At 49.9% G+C, this 18357-nt stretch overlaps 4 protein-coding genes across 4 annotated transcripts; all 4 read right to left on the bottom strand.

Annotated features, from left to right (window-relative positions):
• Window positions 1–2982: 2982 nt before the first annotated feature.
• Window positions 2983–3713, bottom strand: PG997_012712 (uncharacterized protein; the record flags this gene model as incomplete). Its single annotated transcript, XM_066817026.1, has 3 exons — window positions 2983–3432; window positions 3488–3567; window positions 3638–3713. Coding segments are annotated over 3 exons (606 nt in total), but the record flags the coding sequence as incomplete, so codon positions are not given.
• Window positions 3714–4569: 856 nt separating this feature from the next.
• Window positions 4570–8415, bottom strand: PG997_012711 (pab-dependent poly(A)-specific ribonuclease subunit PAN2; the record flags this gene model as incomplete). Its single annotated transcript, XM_066817025.1, has 7 exons — window positions 4570–5392; window positions 5445–5658; window positions 5720–6099; window positions 6214–6484; window positions 6538–6788; window positions 6838–8258; window positions 8395–8415. The coding sequence occupies 7 exons, from the start codon at window positions 8413–8415 to the stop codon at window positions 4570–4572; spliced, it is 3381 nt and encodes a 1126-aa protein (XP_066662717.1).
• Window positions 8416–9506: 1091 nt separating this feature from the next.
• On the bottom strand, window positions 9507–12246 carry PG997_012710 (phosphoenolpyruvate carboxykinase PCK1; the record flags this gene model as incomplete). The annotated part of the gene is made up of 9 exons (XM_066817024.1): window positions 9507–10143; window positions 10206–10912; window positions 11382–11415; window positions 11480–11604; window positions 11681–11722; window positions 11792–11841; window positions 11918–11949; window positions 12013–12064; window positions 12135–12246. The coding sequence occupies 9 exons, from the start codon at window positions 12244–12246 to the stop codon at window positions 9507–9509; spliced, it is 1791 nt and encodes a 596-aa protein (XP_066662716.1).
• Window positions 12247–15812: 3566 nt separating this feature from the next.
• Window positions 15813–17925, bottom strand: PG997_012709 (translation termination factor GTPase eRF3; the record flags this gene model as incomplete). Its single annotated transcript, XM_066817023.1, has 2 exons — window positions 15813–17542; window positions 17598–17925. The coding sequence occupies 2 exons, from the start codon at window positions 17923–17925 to the stop codon at window positions 15813–15815; spliced, it is 2058 nt and encodes a 685-aa protein (XP_066662715.1).
• Window positions 17926–18357: the final 432 nt, after the last annotated feature.

Raw genomic sequence — 18357 nt, 5'->3', positions numbered from 1 at the left:
AATAGTTAAACTAATAACGAAATAAGCTTAAATTAAATTAAGTACTTTAATAAATATATTAAAACGTATACGAAAAGTCCCTACCGTCTCTTAATTCTTAATAACCACGAGAGTTATATTTCGGCCGATTTCGAGGTATACTATTAAAATAATAATATTATTATACTCGGTATACCTCCTTATTTATTTTATTTACTTTAACTACTTAATATAGCACTTTATTCGCCTTTAAAGCGTATTTATTCGAAAAAAATCGAGCTATTTATTAAGGTTTTAATAAATTATATTATAAAGCTCGAGTTTTTTATCGCGTTTAAAATTATATATTTCGCTATTTTTACGAAAGTTAATATTAAATTTAAATTTAGCGTATCCGGTTTAATACTTTATAACCCGAACGAGGTAATTAATAAGCTAAATATACGTCTTTAAACGCTTACACTTAGCTTATCCCGTTTAAGAACGGCTAGTACTTATAACCTTTAAATACCGTTTAACCTTTAATAAATAATTAAATACTCTACTTATATTAAAAAAGGGTATTTACTTATTAAAGAAGCTCTTCGACGCCGATTTTAAATACGGTAAACTAAATAATAAAGAATATAATTAAAATAACGTGGTTTACTATTAAGTGGCTCGTATTATTAAGTGGTTCACCTTTACCACTTCTCGACACTTTTATAAAAATTATTTTAACCACGACACTTTAAATTAATTAAAATTATTCGCTATTCGAATCGCTACTTAATTCTACATTCTTTTTATATGTTCGCGTATTATGACCTGTTTGGCCGTAAATGCCATAGCGCCTGCCGCCCGTCGCGCGCCGCTTTAATGAATTACTATTTTCGCCTTCGTCGGTCGCTGGACGCTTCCCTTTTGCCTTCTCGTCCTGCAGCCTTCGAGATTCTTTAATCGTAAAGGCTCTTTTAAGCTGGACTCGCGATTTTTTAGCTCTCCGGCGCTTCGAAAGGGCTAAATTAGCCTTTTTTAAAGTACGTATCCGATTATATATAAAGGTTATTTTATAAGCTATTTTAATTATACTTTTCGTTATTTAATTTACTTTATTTAAAATCGGCGTCGGAGAGTTTTTTTAATAAATAAACACCCTTTTTTTAATATAAATAAAATGCTTAGTTATTTATTAAAGGTTAAATAGCGTTTAAAGGTCGTAAGTATTAGCCGTCCCTAAACGAGATAAACTAAGTATAAACGTTCGGAGATATATATTCAACTTATTAATTACCTCGTTTAGGTTATAAAATACTAAGCCGGATATATTAAATTTAAATTTAATATTAATTTTCGTAAAAATAGCGAAATATATAGCTTTAAACGCGATAAAGAACTCGAGCTTCGTAATATAATTTATCGAGGCCTTAATAAATAGCTCGATTTTTTTCGAATAAGCACGCTTTAAAAGCGAATAAAGTACTATATCGAAAAGTTAAAGTAAGTGCGATAAATAAAGAGGTATATTAATAATAATAATGTCGTTATCTTAGTAGTATACCTCGAATTCGGCCGAAATATAGTTTTCGTGGCCGTCGAGAATTAAGAGGCGGTAGCGACCTTTCGTTTACGATTTAATATATTTATCGAAGTGCTTAATTTAATTTAAACTTATCTTATTATTAGTTTATTTATTAAAAGTCGGTTTAATTATTTAATCGCCCGGTAAACTATTTTCGCGCGACTAGTTCGCGAGGTAATATTAATTTTAAATAATTAAGAAAGGCGAAATATATTAGCTTTACGAATTAATATATTTAATCGCCGTCGACTATTCTCGATTATTAAACTAGACCGATTTCGCTTTCCCACGCCGATCGGCGCGTATTACGACGAGGGTTAACCCGATTATGCTTATTATAAAGCCGGTTTTATCGAAATTTCATATATCTTTGTTTAAAATGCCGTATTTAGCTTTTATATTCGCGACTAGCTTAAACTAACCGGAAATAACGTTCGGATCCTCGCAAAGGGCCCTTTAATAATCGTATCGACGATTTATTCTAGTCTTAAAGTCTAGGTTACGGTTAATAAATCGCCTAACCCAGTGCTTACCGACGCGTTCGCCGCCGCGCGACGCGGTAAAGAGATTAGCTATATTTTTTACACTAGCGATCTTAAAAGACATCCCGCGGGTATTTAAATTAATTATATATTTATAAAGCACCTTTTTTTTATTCGTATTTAATTTATACCGTAAGTATTAAATATCGCGTCGTAAGGTTCGGCCGTAAATTCGGTAATATAAAATAGTTTTAAAAACGTTATATACTTTTATAGCATCTCTTTTACTTAATAAATTTAAGGGCTTTCGTGTCGCTTAAATAATTAAACCGATCCGGTCTTTTTAAATTAAATTAAGCATTATAATTATAAAGTTATTACGCGTTAAAGTTTAATAAAAATCGAGAAATAATAAAGGTAAACCACTTAATAATACGGACCACTTAATAATAAACCACGTTAATCTATAAAATAACCCTTATATATAATCGGATACGTATTTTAAAAAAGGCTAATTTAGCCCTTTCGAAGCGCCGGAGAGCTAAAAAATCGCGAGTCCAGCTTAGAAAAGCCCTTACGATTAAAGAATCTCGAAGGCTACAGGACGAGAAGGCAAAAAGGAAGCGGCCAGCGATTGATAAAGGCGAAAATGGTAGTTTATCGAAAAGGCGCGCGACGGGCGGCAGGCGTTGTGGTATCTGCGGCGAAACAGGTTACAATGCGCGAACATGTGCAAAGGATATAGAATCGAGTAACGAATCGGATAGCGAGTAATTTCAATTAATTTAAAGCGTTATAGTTAAATTAACTTATATAGAAATATTAAAATATGGAAAGAGTGATGCGGGAGGTAATATAATCCGCTCAGTGGTAAACCACGTTATATAAATTGCTATAAATTGCTATACATTCGCCACAATCTCAACTCGATGCCGTGCTGATAGGCAGGGAACTACCTACCACCGCCAAACTCGACGGGGATGCCCTCGCGCAAATGCAGTCAGCAGCACCACTACTGACCGGCGGCGCCGTACAAGTCGGCTCGAACGCCCAGGAGTCGGTGGCGGGCGTGGGATTCTCAGCCTTCCTGTTGTTGTGGCCACGGACGGGGACGGCCTGGCCCGTGGACAGGCCGAAGGGACGGTGGCCCAGCACGCTCAGCACGCTGCGGATCTCGCCCGAGTGGCTGATGATGCTGACCCAGGTCTTGCCGTCGTTGTTGGAGATGTCGTCCAGGACAGCCTTGCTCCGGGCATCCTGCGTGGCGCCCGTTTCGGCGAAGGTATCATTCCACAGCTCGTCGTGCTCGGTAAAGTTCTCATCGAACCGGTAGCGCGGGAACATGTTTTGCATGTACGCCTTGTTCAATCGCCGATCACACGTGTGGATCGAGATGCCTTCGCGAAGGAGCTCCGTGGTCACGGGAACGAAAGGACTATCGGCTTGGAGGTCAAGGCCGGCAAACGTGAGGTTGATAGTAATGGTGCAGCGAGATCAAGGGCTGGAATGACAGGACTCTGGGGCTGGCATGCCTTCGCTGCTTAACTGCGAGCGCCAAAAACGGTTGGCCAGGCCTCTACATCGTGCTCAAGCTGCTGCCATTGAGTCTTCTTACCATCCGGGTCAAACGAACTATCTGTAGGGTAGCCGCGGTTGACCAGACCATAGTTTGTGGTGAAATACATGCACATGCAGCCAGTCGGATTCCATGTACAGCACACAGACGCCCGTGGTGGTAATGGGAAGCGTCTTACGTAGTCGAAACCTCTTGGGTTTGTAGTTGCATCATCCGCCAGTACATGTCATCCGACTTGTCCCCTCCTATTGGCCACTCTTACCCATCCCCAAGGCAAGGCAGCTTGGAGAGAGAGCCAAAAAATAGAGTAACCGATGCGGAAAGCAATTTGACACCAGCGGGTAACGGTGACCAGGGGCCTGAAGTAACGCTGTAGCGAGCTAATGTGAATAAAGAGATCGGATGGAAGCTCGAGAACAATAGGCTGCGACAGAGTGGGCACAAACCCTCATTGGTACCTTCTCAAATGCGGCTTGCCTAATCAGTTGGGCATCGAGTCAACCCGTTCGTTCGGGGCGCAGCTGCAGGGCTGGACCAAGATATACGAGATCCGCTCGCGGGCATAGCGCCGGGCTCCTGCGTCCATGGCAAGTGCTGTTGACACACTGCTCTTTTCCTGTGAACAAACGCAAGGTATCCCTACCGAGCACCAAAGTGATGGATATCAAGGGGCTGGGTTGCATCTTGGAAGTATTGCGCAAGGAAACTCATGTGCTCCTGCTATATAACTGCTACTATTGTCCGCTTGTATAACTTAAGCCCAGTGATCTTCGAGCCTCTTTATCCTGAGAAGTCGTCCACCCTAGACGGTAACCCAATGATTGTTCGTCAAAACGCCACCTGAAATTAGTTTCCTACCCTCTAGTCTAGCTTTGTGGGCATTTGCTATCGCGACCTCTGGGGTTGGAAGGTTTTGGTTGTCGAGCAGATGGGCGTGGGGCTTGATACAACCACTTTATTCCTTTGAGATCCTATCTCACTCTCGAGCTATTCCCAGGCGTCCAACCGGGGCTGCTTCCCATGAAAAGGGCCCCGGGCCGCCGCCCAGGAGTGGTAGGCCCACTCCCGCCCTCCACCGGTGGCGTCTCCGTCCGGCCTTGTTTAGTGGGTGGCTTGAAGTTGTAAGCAGAGCCCTTATTGAAGATGTCCTGGAGCATGGCCTCGAGGATTCCGGCGTCCAGGAACTCCTGATATTTCCGGTACAGTTTGAGAGCAGTCTTTGCGTCTTCAATCGAGTCGTGTGTTTCCAGCTGAATCTCCTCTTTGAGGAGGCACCACGCGAGGAATTGCAGGCTGAGTTTCCTCTTCCGTGCTGCTGAGAAAAAGAGATCGCTTGTGTCAATGATCTGATCCTGCGGAACGTGTATATTGATCACACGGAAGTCCTGCTTGAGACCATGGCCCAAGAACTTGCAGCCAAGATTGAGAAGAATCCACATCTTCTTGTACGCGATCTTCAAGGGTACGAGATTGTGTGTTGATCGCGCGGGATCCAAGTCTTCGGGCACGATTCCAGAATATGCCGTCACGTAGTCAATAACTGGCTCCCGGATATGGATGTAGTCGTCAATGAAAGCGAGTCCTTCATCGTGCCCACTGCCTCGTAGAACCGAGGCCCGCGCAAGAGCGTGGACGACCGGACGTACGATCCGCGTCTCGTTAGTTTCCGATTCGATCATCACCTCCGCCTTGGATGTTGCGACGAATTCCGTGTCAATTGCGATGATAGTATCTGAGTTCGGCCTTTCGGTCTCAGAGTCAAGTGTTCGATATGTCTTCTCTGGTACGTGTGGCCTGTCGGACACAGGTTAGCAAACCTCGGGTGACTATCAAGGAATGGGCCCACCTGAGGTCAACATAGAGCAAGCTGGTATCCAGCTTCTCTTTCCATGTCGCATCCAGCCTATTGTTTGCTTCCTTCCGTTGATAGGTGATTACCGAGGGCATCTTCCAGGACGTGTTGAAAGTGAGCGCTTCTTCAGTTGTCACAGGCTTGATGTGAAAATCATTCAGAAGATACCACTGGCTCTCGTTCGGTGCCACTGGTGCCGAATGAGCCACTGTACGGTGCGTCAGTTCCAAGTATCTATCGCCCCAAACCCATGATATTAGAAGGCTTACCGTTCGCCACCGCTACCAGGTGGTTGCCCTTTGATGGCTGACCCGTCTCGATGTTGAGAACAACACCAGTAAGCGAATAGACGGACATGTCATGGTAGCCTCGCTGCAACTGGTACCTCAGTTCCTCGCCCTCGTAGCAGAAGAATTGACCATTATTTATTATGACGCCGATCTCTTCTGGAAGCCAGCCAGGTGTAGCCCATAACCTGCGATGCTCCTCGCTAGGCATTCCAGCGAGGAGTGCCAACACTGTTGGCACGCTCCTGATAAGTTTCTTCGTGCTGAGCGTCTGGTACTTGTGGCATGTCTGGCACCAGCCCTTGCTGGTCAAGTCACGTTCGACGCTCTTCTTAAGAATCTGCGAAAATGTGATCTTGGCGCTTTTGGCCTGTCGGTGCCCGGACTTCTATACATCGTTAGCGCGCATTCTCGGCTACCTGGTATTGGATTTTTATCATTCAACCTGCATTTGACGTGTACATCAATTCATGTACAAAACTCGAACCAGGCCTAGTCGTCTCGCTTGTACAGTTGTTGCAACGAATGGAACTTGTAGCTGCAGTTTCCAGCAACTATAACCCGCGTCAGTCACTGTAAACGTTAAGGACCGGGAGCCAGGTATTACCTCTCCCATTGCCACTGATTGCTGCTCCATTCGATTATAGTCGGCAACAATTTTCTCCAGCAGGAAACGGGTGAAGCTTTGAAGCATCGAGGTTCGTGGGGAACTGAAAGACAAATCCTCCAGGAGCCCTAAGCTGGCAGCTTCACGGCGTCAGTGGGCGTAGATGGTCCTGATTCGTCACAAATAGTCATACCTTGGGGTTGATGGCTGAATATTTTTAGAAGATTCGAAGCATGGCAGGGCGCTCCTTCGGCCTTTTGAAGCATGTCGAAAAGAAACCCGAGCTCGCAAAGAAGGCATGCCTCATCGAAACATCCAGTGGCAGCGTGCTGCAACGCAGGATTTCGGATGGCTGGGTTGAAAAACAGGACTTGGAGAAGAGGGTTGACATAGCTATTCATGATATGATTTGTCAAGCCCGAGTACTGGGTCTTGTTGAAGAACCTTTCTCTAGGTTAGAAGATGTTCACCGGCAATGTAGGCGTAGACTTACTTGAAATCCCAGTCGTCAATGCCAAATCTACTGTATTGGATCTCAACGTGCCTATAAATTGGAGACACTGCATTCTTTTGACTCTCAAGCTGGATGGGCGCAACCAGTTGCTTTGGGCCGGGAACGAGGTCTTCAGGAGCCGGTGTACCAGCTGGGGCATGCGAGGCACCCCGTGCCTGTTCACTGAGGAACTTGGGCTTATTGAGCAATCGCTCTTCCTTGTCAAGTTTGCGAGTGTCTTCGACTTGGTTCCTGCGAAGGCTCCGCGTGTTTTTACCAAAGAGGCCCCATTCCCTACGCTGCAGGGACTCGAGATATCTTGGATCTTCTTTGACCGGTGGCGCTCCTACTTCGTATATTTCTTCCTTGGGCCACGCCGAGAGTAGCTGTTCCCTATAGTACGGCATGCCGATAGAGCTTAGGGGTGCATCGTCACTCCAGGGCATGGGTGCAATATGTTGTTCCGCACTCGCAAACTCGACAGGGTTTGCTAGCTCAGCGAAATGGAGGGAGCCCTGGGGCCCCCAAAGATGAATTTGACAATCGGCATCGGCAAGAGCTATGGCCTCGCCTGACGGAGCAATGTCTATCATGTTCATATACAAATGGTTCGCTTGCTTAACGGTGCTAGTGTTAGGGTTCATCAGGTCTACCACGTGCATCTGACCACTCTGGGACACAACGATGCTAGTGGTTGACATGCGCGGGTGCATGCGTACGTAGGCTGCGCCTGAAGGGAACGGGACTGGAGGCATGGATACCATCTGCTTCAGGTCGAACACGTTGACTAAAGGATCATACATGATGTATCCTTGCTGACGTGGTGACAGGCCGCAAGTGACAATAAAATCGTGTTGGGCATCCATGTCGCTGATGGTAGCAGCGTGGGCCGTCCATTCTTTGCTGATTCTGAAGGTCAACGGGTCGAGGATGTGGACAGCCGAACCAGTTGTCGCGGCGCAGATGTGGCGGCTCCTCCTCATAATCTTGTAGTGATGGTCGGTTGGGATTTGCTTGGTGACTTCTCCCTTGTTCACATCGACGACGAACATCTTGTCCTGCTCTCCGGCGACAAGGATTTCGGCCGTACCCTTGGACGTCCAAGTCATGCATCGTAACTCCTTCATGTCCTCGTGCTTGACGGTCCAAAGCGGAGCGCCTCTCCTCTGGGCCATGTGTATGCCTCGGGAACCCAGGGCAATGACGCCCTTGTCGTTGAACAGCAGCTGGTGTATCTTTCCATCTTGGGAGCTGTGTGCCTTGAAGCTAGTATATTGTGTGAGCTCGGGGCCATAAAAGGAAGAGACTCGGCCGTATTCATTGCCAGCCCATAGGAGTTCTTGGCTCGTGTCGAAGGACAGGGTCGACACGGGTGTGGGAATGGCCCTAAGTCCTGGGGGAGGCAGGTGTATACGGGAGATCTAAGACGTAGACGAATGGTCCAATTAGCATGGGATCTGGGCACAATGCCGGTAGGGCGTCGGGCAACACGAGGTTGCCTACGCAGCACTGTACGCGACCGCACTCAGCATCCTTAAGGGCTCTCTCTTCTCGTACCTCGGACCAGTCTGGATCCATTGTGTATGGAATAGTTGGTCATCCTTGCGCGGCAGGCAACAGCAGTCGGTTCGGGTCGAAGCGTGTTGCTGGGAAACAGGAAAATCAAGTGTCCAAAGAGCTGCAGGATATGAAAGAAAGTAAAGGCTAAGGCATGCAGATTTATAGATGTGTGTGTCGCGTCCGGAACTTGGAGAGAGGAACCCTTGGCAGGTGTGGTGGTTCGTGGTTCAGCCTCGTTACGCCCAACTCGGGTAGTTCGTTGGCGGGGTTAGTCCGGGTACTTGCATAACCCGTATATAAGGCTACGGGCCTACCTACATCTAGGTACCTACCAAACCTGCTGGTCTCAGCCCCTTGGCCCCCCACCTTCGGAACGGTTTTTGGTACGACGTTCCCGGGCATAGTTTAACTCCCCTACCAAGTACATTTTCTATAGAGGTAACAGAGTTAAACTTACTTAGCCATCCAGGGTAGTAGGTAGGTAGGAAGTAGGTAGCTATGTAACTCAAGACATACATACCTCATGTACATAACCTGCCACGGTCTCACTACATAGGTACTCACTGTCACTATATTAAGAAATCGCATCAACCAAAGCACATATCTAGTCTAGGTACATAATGTAAAAGTACCTACCCAGGTAAATCATATACTCCGAAATATTAGCATATATCCATACGAGAATGCTTTGCCAGACAAAGACAAGAACGTTATAAATCTTCACATTATCTATCAGATCAGCTCAGCTGCCGTAATTGGGTATACGCGCACCAGCAGGACGGTAATGGTTTAAAATAGGAATTTGCTCCATAAAGATGCTGTCTAAGTTTTCATTCGTACAAGAGTCCTATCCCTAGAAGAAGAGACGCCTGCGAATCCCAGTTGCTACACATGTTACACCCTCGTGTATCGTTCATGTATTACAGACTCTGCACTAGAGCTGTCTTCAATCTTTATCAATTTGCCCGTACCAAATCATAACCCCTTTGTACACGCCAGGCGGCGTGTCTTAGCATGCCACCCACCATGGACCAATGCATTGCATGAGAGCCAAACAATGCGGATATCAAAGCTGGAAAAAAAAATGCGATACCGTGAAGCACAGTGGTTTAAACAACGGGACCAGCTGCCTTGACTTCAGGTGTAGCCTCTGACTCGTACTTCTTGAAGTTCTCAATGAAGAGACCTCCGAGCTTCTTGACTTCTTGTTGGAAGCTGTCCGCGCCGGCCGTCCAAGCAGTGGCGGGGTTGAGGAGTTCTGCTGGAACACCAGGGCATGTCTTGGGTACCGGCAAGTTGAAGACCTCGTACGTTTCGTACTCCACATTCGCAAGCTCACCGGAGTGGATGGCATCCAGGATCGCACGAGTGTACTTCAGAGGGCAGCGCTTACCGCCGTGTGTGTAGCCAGCACCGACCCAGCCAGTGTTGAGCAACCAAGCATTGGCAGAGTGCTGCTCGATTTTCTCAGCCAACATCTTCGCGTAGCGCATGGGGTGCAGAGCCAGGAAAGGCTGGGCGAAGCAAGATGAGAAGGTAGCTTGAGGTTCCGTCACACCATCCTCAGTGCCGGCCATCTTGGACGTGTACCCGGAGATGAAGTGGAACATGGTCTGCGCACTGCTGAGCTTCGAAATCGGAGGCAGAACACCGCGAGCATCGCAAGTCAACAGAATGATGTTTTTAGGGTGGCTGTTGGACAGACAAGGGATCTTGGCGTTGCTAATGTACTCAATGGGGTAGGCACTGCAAGCTGGTTAGTCTACACCAACGCCTACGGGGCGTTTAAAGGAATAAGAGGTACTTACCATCGAGTATTCTCGGTGAGGGTGGAGTCGTCATAGTCGACTTCGCGGGTCTGCTGGTCGAAAACGACGTTCTCCAACACAGAGCCGTAGCGGATAGCGCCGTAGATATCTGGCTCCTTCTCGGCCGACAGGCCAATGCACTTGGCGTAGCAGCCACCCTCGATGTTGAAGACACCGCGGTCACTCCAGCAGTGCTCGTCGTCGCCGATCAGGGCTCGGTTAGGGTCGGCGGACAAAGTAGTTTTACCCGTACCCGAGAGGCCGAAGAAAAGCGTGACATCGCCGTTCTTACCCTCGTTGGCCGAGGAGTGCAGTGTCAAGACGTGATGCTTGATAGGCATCTCGTAGAACAGAACGGTGAAGACACCCTTCTTCATCTCACCGGCGTATTCGGTGCCGAGGATGACCATCTCCTTGTCGGCGAAGTTAATTGCGACCGAGGTTCCCGAGGTCATGCCTTCCGTGAATCTGTTGGCCGGGAAAGTGCCGGCATTGTAGATTGTGTAGTCAGGGTGGAAGTGCTCCAGCTCCTCCCTGGACGGGCGGATGAGCATGTTGCGCATGAAGAGGGCATGGTATGCGCGGGCGCAAATAACGCGGACGCGGATTCGGTATTTCTCGTCCCAACCGGCATAGCCGTCGATGACATATATTCGAGTTCGTGTGTTGAGGTAGTCGATTGCGCGCTCTCTGTTGATTTTCCACACCTGTCGAGCCGCCCATGTCAGTATCAAAGAACGAGTTCACGCTATAGGAGGCACGTGATCAAGGCGTTGCGGGGCATATCGGTTGGTGCGCGGGTGTCAGGAAAGGAAAAGTGGAGGGCGGGGTGCAGATCTCGGCGCGCCTGCAGAGTATGACGCTATCGTACAGGGGTCTGGAAAATGCGCCAGACCAGACCAACGACTCGTAAGGTCCGACCAACGAGTAATTGTTGCCCAGAGCCCCCAAACTTCGGGCAAAGGGAGCAGCACAGCAGCACTAGGTCGCCCTCGTCGTCATAGCACCATTTTTCGGTATGATGCTCGGATGAGCAAGGTACGTCACAATGGAGGGGTGTTTGATGTCCATGGCAACTAAACGACTGCGCCAAGAGGGGGAGAAGGACGACGAAAGGAGGAAGAGTGTGAGGGGGAGGGGGAAGGGGTGAACAGAAGCTAGATGCGAAGAGCCTACCTCAGGAGCCATGGGCTTGTTGACGGGTCCCCACCTGTACATTCATGTTAGGAGTGTTTTCCAAACCGGAGATGCCAGTGAGATGGAAGAAGACATACCAGACTTCGTTTTCTGAAGAGGGCTCCTTCACAATGCGCTTATCGGAGGGGGAGCGGCCAGTCTTCGCACCAGAGTATGCTGTCAAGGCGCCGCTGGACGCGATGGCGGAGCCGACCTCGTACACCTAACCAGCCCGTCAGCATCGTGCTTCTGAAGGCGACACGCTTGGAGCAAGGGGCAAGGGGCAAAGGTGGTCTTACCAGAGCATCTTCGTAGAGGGCAGCGACAGAAGGGTTGGGGATCTGTCCAACACATTAGTATCGTCCCGCTACACCCCCTCGTCTTCAATGAACCGGTAGTAGGGAACGTACAATGGCGACTCTGTCGTAGTCAATGTGAGCCTTGTCGTGGAGTTCGATCTCTGTGTAAGTCGATGTCAGTGGAAGACCGCAACGCGATCGAGAGTTGGACGGCGTCTATGCCGGCATATTGCGTACCAAGTTCCGTGTGCTCAGCTTCCTGGTGCGGCCTACACCAACGGGGATAGTCAGTCATCGAGTTCTGTAGACTCATGGGGATATGGCCGACTTACTCAATGCCTCCAGGGTGGAGAGCCGTCTTGTTGACTTTGTTGGGAGCAATCACTGCAGAGGAGCGTCAGCATGCCCGTCGTCGTGGATGGGAGAAGGGGGAGTCGGGGGAGGAGGAGCTCACTCTTGTGGTTGTGTAGGAGAGAATGGGTATGGGAGAAGAGCTGCTGTGATCGAGGTCCTTTGACTGAGGGATCGGTGTAGGGAGAAGCAGTGCGTTGGACGGGGTCCTTCATGGTTCTTAAGCTTTTTGGGATGTTCTGATGATTCTGATGGCTGAGGGATGTAATACACGATCTGATCCACCTATCGGTCGCACACGGGCAATACTGGGCAAGTGATGGGGTGCTAGGACGGTAGCTCGTGGATTCTCTAATCGTGGGCCTGGGCCGAGGATATAAGAAGGCTAAGGAGGGTAGGCCGGGTGGAGCCGCAGGAGGATGCTGGGCGCATGCCACTGGCTGCCAGTAGTTGCTGACGGTGATTGGGCCCTGGGCCACGACTATTTCTCGGAGGCGCGGCCCCTGCACGGTCGGGAGTCGATGCATCTGCTGTCGCTCTGGAGGGCTAGGCACTGCGTGTGCTTGGTCGATGACATCGTCCCCCCTGGGAACGAAAACTAGCAGCCATCCGTGGAGTTCTGGGCAGGCTGGAGGAGTTGCCGTCCCGAAACGACCCTTACCTGCTTACCCCAAGCCCGTCGGGGCGTGATGGGGCCAACACTGATTGGTCCCGGGGGCGCAAGAGTCTTTTGCTGGGAATGTGGTGTGACAAGATATTAGCCAGGCATTGCCAGTGTCCCATTGGAGCAATTGCCCTGTCCCACCCCTTCCCGGATTGCTGCCACGGCCAGGAAACTTGGCGTAGTGTAGCCCACGCGACAGCACCTGCATGGGGCCCCCTTCACGGGTCATTCCCGACGTTGCCAGTCACGGAAAAAATCATATTGCTGTTCGGGCGTTGCTGCCGATAAATCTTCGTGAAACAGACGGTGGTAGGCTGAGGTCGAAATTGGAATCCTCCCGTCTACATACCTACCTAGTATCTGGAGGTACCTATTGATCAATGCACTTGCATACATGAGGTACACACACACACACACATGATGTAGGTAGCTGATCGCGGGAATCATCCATGGCAGGCCCTTCCGTTTACCCAAAGACTCCTCTAGCCCTTCCGTATTGTTTTCTTCCCGTACAGGGTTTAGGCTAGGTCACACCCGAACTAACATGTAAGAAGCCCCGCGATTACGTTGTATGTGGTAACAGATAGGAGGAAGGAGGCTTATGGAGGGGCAAAGATGTGTGCGCGCATACGTGGATTGTGGGAATCCGGGCCATCGAATATTGGGAGGAAGAAAGGGAGACATCACTCACGGACCCCGGCTATCCATCAGCCATAAGCGCTGGCCCGAAGGAACTGTCGCTAAGTCAACGAGTCCCACACTTCGGGAAGTTGCGTGCGTGAGCTTTCCGGAGCGAGCACATTCGAAGCCTGGAGGCTGCATTGAGATTGCGATTGAGACTGATGGAATGGAATGGACATAGATGCTGGCTGATAGGTTCAATGTTCAATCAAATGGGAGGCGTACCTTAGGTATCATTTCATGTGTACAATACCTACCTTACCTTACCTTACCTAGGTACCTAACCTACCACCCCCGACGTTTCGACCCGATGAACAGGATTGGCAGAAACTGGAGTCGGCTACCCCGTCTTCGAACCTCCCTCTAGCCTGCCAGCCTGCCAGCCTGCCTACGCCTCACCGGGGTCCCCAGCTACGGGTGCTTGGTGCAGTGCTGGAATGAGGCTCTCGATCGCCATGCGGCCGGGCTGCTGCAGGTCTGACACATTCGTCGACAAACAGAGCACGCCTGCTCTACTGGTGTAGCAGTCGTCCTTTCTGTTGCGTGATTCCTTTTCCTACGCGGCATGTTACAAGTCACGACTACCTACTTCACGTACAGCATTCGTCTTCCATACCTTTGGTCTCAAGTCACCAAGCCACATACTCGCCAAACGACAAACCAATCAATTGATGAAAGCTTGCGACCGGAGGAGGCTTGGCCAAAACTTGGGGGATCGGTCACCTCCACGTTTTCCAACCGTCCTTACCCCTTCATACTACTATCGACTCCGCAGCCGCGCTCCCTTTGCCGAACCCAGTCCCGCCATTGGATCTAGATTCATTTCCCCCTCCAGGTTTTCCTTCCCCAGCTGGGGCTATTATTGAATCACCCAACATCCCGACATTCTCCGAAAAATCGCGGGCCATGATAGATCAGGAACTAGTCCCCCCATATGTCGTAAATTGCAAATCGACCGGTGAACCGACTACCTGAAAGGCTATCCCGCATGATCGGGGTAGTGGTTTACGGGGTATTAATCACAGCCGTCTGAATTTGCATCTCGGTCTTTAGCGCAATCCATCGGCTTTGGCTATCTGTGCAAGTTACGTAAACGTAGGGTAAATTGTCGCTCGACTTAGTCGTAGGTTAACTGACGCCAACGGTGGACAACAAGCGACGGGAATTTGCCATCGTGACGTCCCGGCCGGCCATAAGCAGCCAAAGGGGGCCGAGACCTGGGCATGTTACCCTGGTATCGCATTATTGGAAGCTTTGTCTTTTCATGAAGCATGTGATGTGATGCCTGTATATTCTCGGAACTTATCCGAAAGGGAGAGTGACGTAAAGCCAGTCACGAAATCGGGCAGCTCGTCTCACAATGCATTTCCTATGGTTAAAAAGCTTGACAACTTGGGAATGGATCGTGGAGTTAGCTCCCAGTGTATGTACATGTCGCCACTATTACTATGGAGTATTGCTAACCCACTAACTAACACACACACACACACACACCCACCACCTGCCATCTTGCGGCTGGGCTCTGGAGTAATGTATGTATGAGGTATGAGGTATGCAAAACTCTGCGGGCGCCGGTGGGTGGAGTCCCTTTCGACCGGCCTTTCTTGTTGTCACCAGCGAGGCATTTGGACGGTATCAAGCACGGCCAATTCGTACAGGTAGGTCATGGTTGATTGGCGTTGTCGCCAGTAGACCTCACCAGTCACCCTCTCTTCCAGATACGACACATCCTCATCTACAAATGCCCGTTGGTGGTCAAGGGCCAGTCACTATAATCTCTGGTTGATAAATCCTGCTCCTTCTCGCCGTGCCCTGGTCAAGGATATCTCAACTTCCCCAGATCATGATCTTCACATGCCATAGTTGAAGATCAGGCAATACTTGGCATTGTGCCCCATTTATGCAGCCCTGTTTAGCAGTTTTGGATCATTTATGTTTCACCATTTGGCAGTGCTTGTTGCCTGGCTCCTGCTTTTCCCGGCTTGTCCATATCGCATTGAAGAAGCGGAACATGTCGGGACTAAAGTCTATTCTTGATCACGGGCAAATGGCTACCCCCTTTCCGGCATCAAACCGCCCAGACCCCTTTATCCGATGTAAGTTCAACATCCCGAATCATTGCCATGGTTCGGAATCAGCAGATGCTTTTTGTATTCTTCATCAAGATACGTTGGCTTGTCTGGCTCTTTGCGATCATCGCCATGTGCATCTCCCACCGCAGAGGGTCGAAGGCTTTCGTTAGGCGATTCGTAACTTAACGGGACTCCGCCTTTCCTCGTCACCTCTACTCTCCGGTCATCAAATTTAGAACAACCTTCTCTTGGCCTCATTTAAGCAGTATCGTTGCTAATAAGCTTGGTGATCTTGCCAATGGCAATTGTTTGTCCCTGACATGCGTTAATACTTTTCATAGAGGCAAATGATCAATGCTGTTTCTTACCTGGTCTCGCAGCGTGAAACGACCCATTTGCGGATAGTCCTCGAACCGTTCAATACAAACGGATCCCGCACCACCTGTGATCTGCATCCGCGCGATGATGCTATCGCCCTTCTTGGCGTGCGTGGGGGCGCTTTGCTCTTTCGGCCAGTGCCCTTCTGAAGCTTGTGCATCAGCTCAGCAAATGTGACTTCTTCGATGGCTGAGTGCACATGCAGCACGCAGTTGAAACCGGCACTGAGGATACTCTTGAGCTCAAGAATCTTGATCTGTGCTTCAAACGTGGACACATTATGAACCAGACGCTTCTGCGAGCAAAGAACAAATCCAGGCAGGATATCTTCTTCCTCAATGCCTCGAAGGCGTACGCGGACTTGATCACCGGCTTGCGCGATGCCGATTTCCTCTTCCTGTTCACCATACACAGCCGCAATCTCGACCTTGTCCTTGTTGGGCATCATGACAAGGCTCATGCCTTTCTTGATCACACCGGCCTCGACCTTGCCTTCAATCATGGTGCCCATGTCTCGGTATTTTCCGCTAACTGCCATCATGAAGGGGGCATTGAGCTTGCGCTCTAGTGCCGTCATGTTATCAAGATACTCCAGCAGAGACGGGCCATCGTACCATGGGCACTTGTCCTTGGGCACTCGGTCCTTGATACCTTGGGTCTGTTGGGCAGCAATGGGCATGAAGAAGACGTCGGTCTTCAGGTTGTAGCCAGTTCCCTTCAAGAATTGTGCGAGCTTGGTAGTGCACTCCTTGTATCTGTCGTGAGACCAGTCGACGGTCGGGTCATCCATCTTGTTAATAGCAACGATGAGTTTGTTGACACCCTGCGTCTTGGCAAGCATGGCATGCTCGCGGGTCTGGCCGCCCTTTTCGAAACCAGTCTCGTACTCACCCTTGCGGGCAGAAATGACGAGAATGCCGACGTCGGCCTGAGAGGCTCCACCAATCATGTTGGGCACATACGTCTTGTGGCCAGGTGCGTCCAAGATACTGTATCGACGCTTTTCGGTCTCGAAGAAGCCGCGGCCAACCTCGACGGTCTTGCCCTTGCTTCGCTCCTCCTTAGTGAGATCCAAAGCCCAGGACAGGTACCACGTTTCTCGGCCCAAGTCCTTTGCCTCCCGCTTGTACTTGTCCATGGTTCGCTCATCGACCATACCGGTACAGTAGAGAATAGAGCCACCAAGGGTAGACTTGCCGGCATCAACGTGCCCAATGAAAATGATGTTGACGTGCTCCTTGCCGTAGATTTCCTTCAGCGTATCCTCATCAACGTCTGCCACTTGCTCGGCAGCGACAGCGTCTGCGTCTCTCTTGGCTTGGGCCTTGGCGGCTCTGCTTGGGCTAGAGCGACCAGAGGAAGGAGTTGGGGAAGTCTTTCCGCTATCCTGGGTCGACTCTCCGGTCTTTTCCAGGGCCTTGGCAGCTGTGACCTTAGAACCCGCCTCAGCGGCATCCTTCTTCTCCTCCTCTTTCTTGGGTTCGTCCTTGGGCGCCGCCGGAGCTACGATCGACAAAGACTTGACTGGCGCGGCAGCCTTGGGCTTGGGAGGGTCACCACCTATGCTGAGTACTTTGGTGCCTCCGACCTTCTTAGCGACCGGCTTCGGCTCGTTGGATACTGGGGCAGCCGCCGGAGCTGCAGGGGCCTGCTGTTGCGATTGTTGGCCTTGGTAGGGCATTTGATTCTGCTGGAACTGAGGAGGGTACTGTTGGCCTGTCGTTTTGGTCAGTACACGGCACACGAAACATGCTACCCCCCAGACACTTACCGTAGCCGGCTTGATGGCCTCCGTAGACCTGGCCATAGCCTTGGCCATATTGGGGGTAACCTTGACCTCCGTATTGTTGGAACTGTCCTTGGCCACCGTAATACTGGTTCTGATATTGGGGGTAGCCACCGTAGGCCTGGCCGGGCTGGAAGGACGTAGCACCAGGCTGGAAAGTAGAGGCTCCCGGTTGGAAAGAGGAAGCGGTGGGGTGGAAGCTGCCTTGGCCTTGTTGAGGCTGGTTGTTCAGGTTCATCTGCTGTTGTGCCTGGCGCGCGAGGTTCTCATCCTGCGCCGCGGGGTCGTCTTCCCATGAGTTGAGGTCGGACATGGTGGCGGCAGAGTATGACTTCTCACAGCAGTGTTGTTGAGCTAGTTGGCGAGAGGTAGGCGGGATGGCAACGCGCTGCAAAAGTGCTGGGACAGAAGAGAAATGGACTAGTCGCCGACGGTCTGGAGTCTTTGCAGTCAGAAATTTGTGCGACTGGACAGGAAGGCAACGAAAGAAGTCTGACCTGGCGGGCTGTGAATGCGGGGCAAAATTGGACAGAATCTGGGCGGGAAGTGGCCGCTTTTGAATTAATTACGCAGGTAGGTACCTACCTACCTTCCTTGGGCTGCGTGTGTGACGGGAGGACTTGCTGGGCCTCGATGGGTGCTTGATGTTGAGTTTACTTTTTTGGGGGAGAAGAAAAAGAATTCTTTTAGGCGGGTGTCACTCCTGGGATATCTGCCTATATTATATTTGTCAGTTGGAGCGAAA

This window comes from Apiospora hydei (genome assembly GCF_038363865.1).
Source record: "Apiospora hydei strain CBS 114990 chromosome Unknown utg000009l_segment0_segment0, whole genome shotgun sequence".
In the NCBI taxonomy this organism is placed as follows: domain Eukaryota; kingdom Fungi; phylum Ascomycota; class Sordariomycetes; order Amphisphaeriales; family Apiosporaceae; genus Apiospora; species Apiospora hydei.
This window is presented reverse-complemented; position numbering and strand designations above follow the sequence as displayed.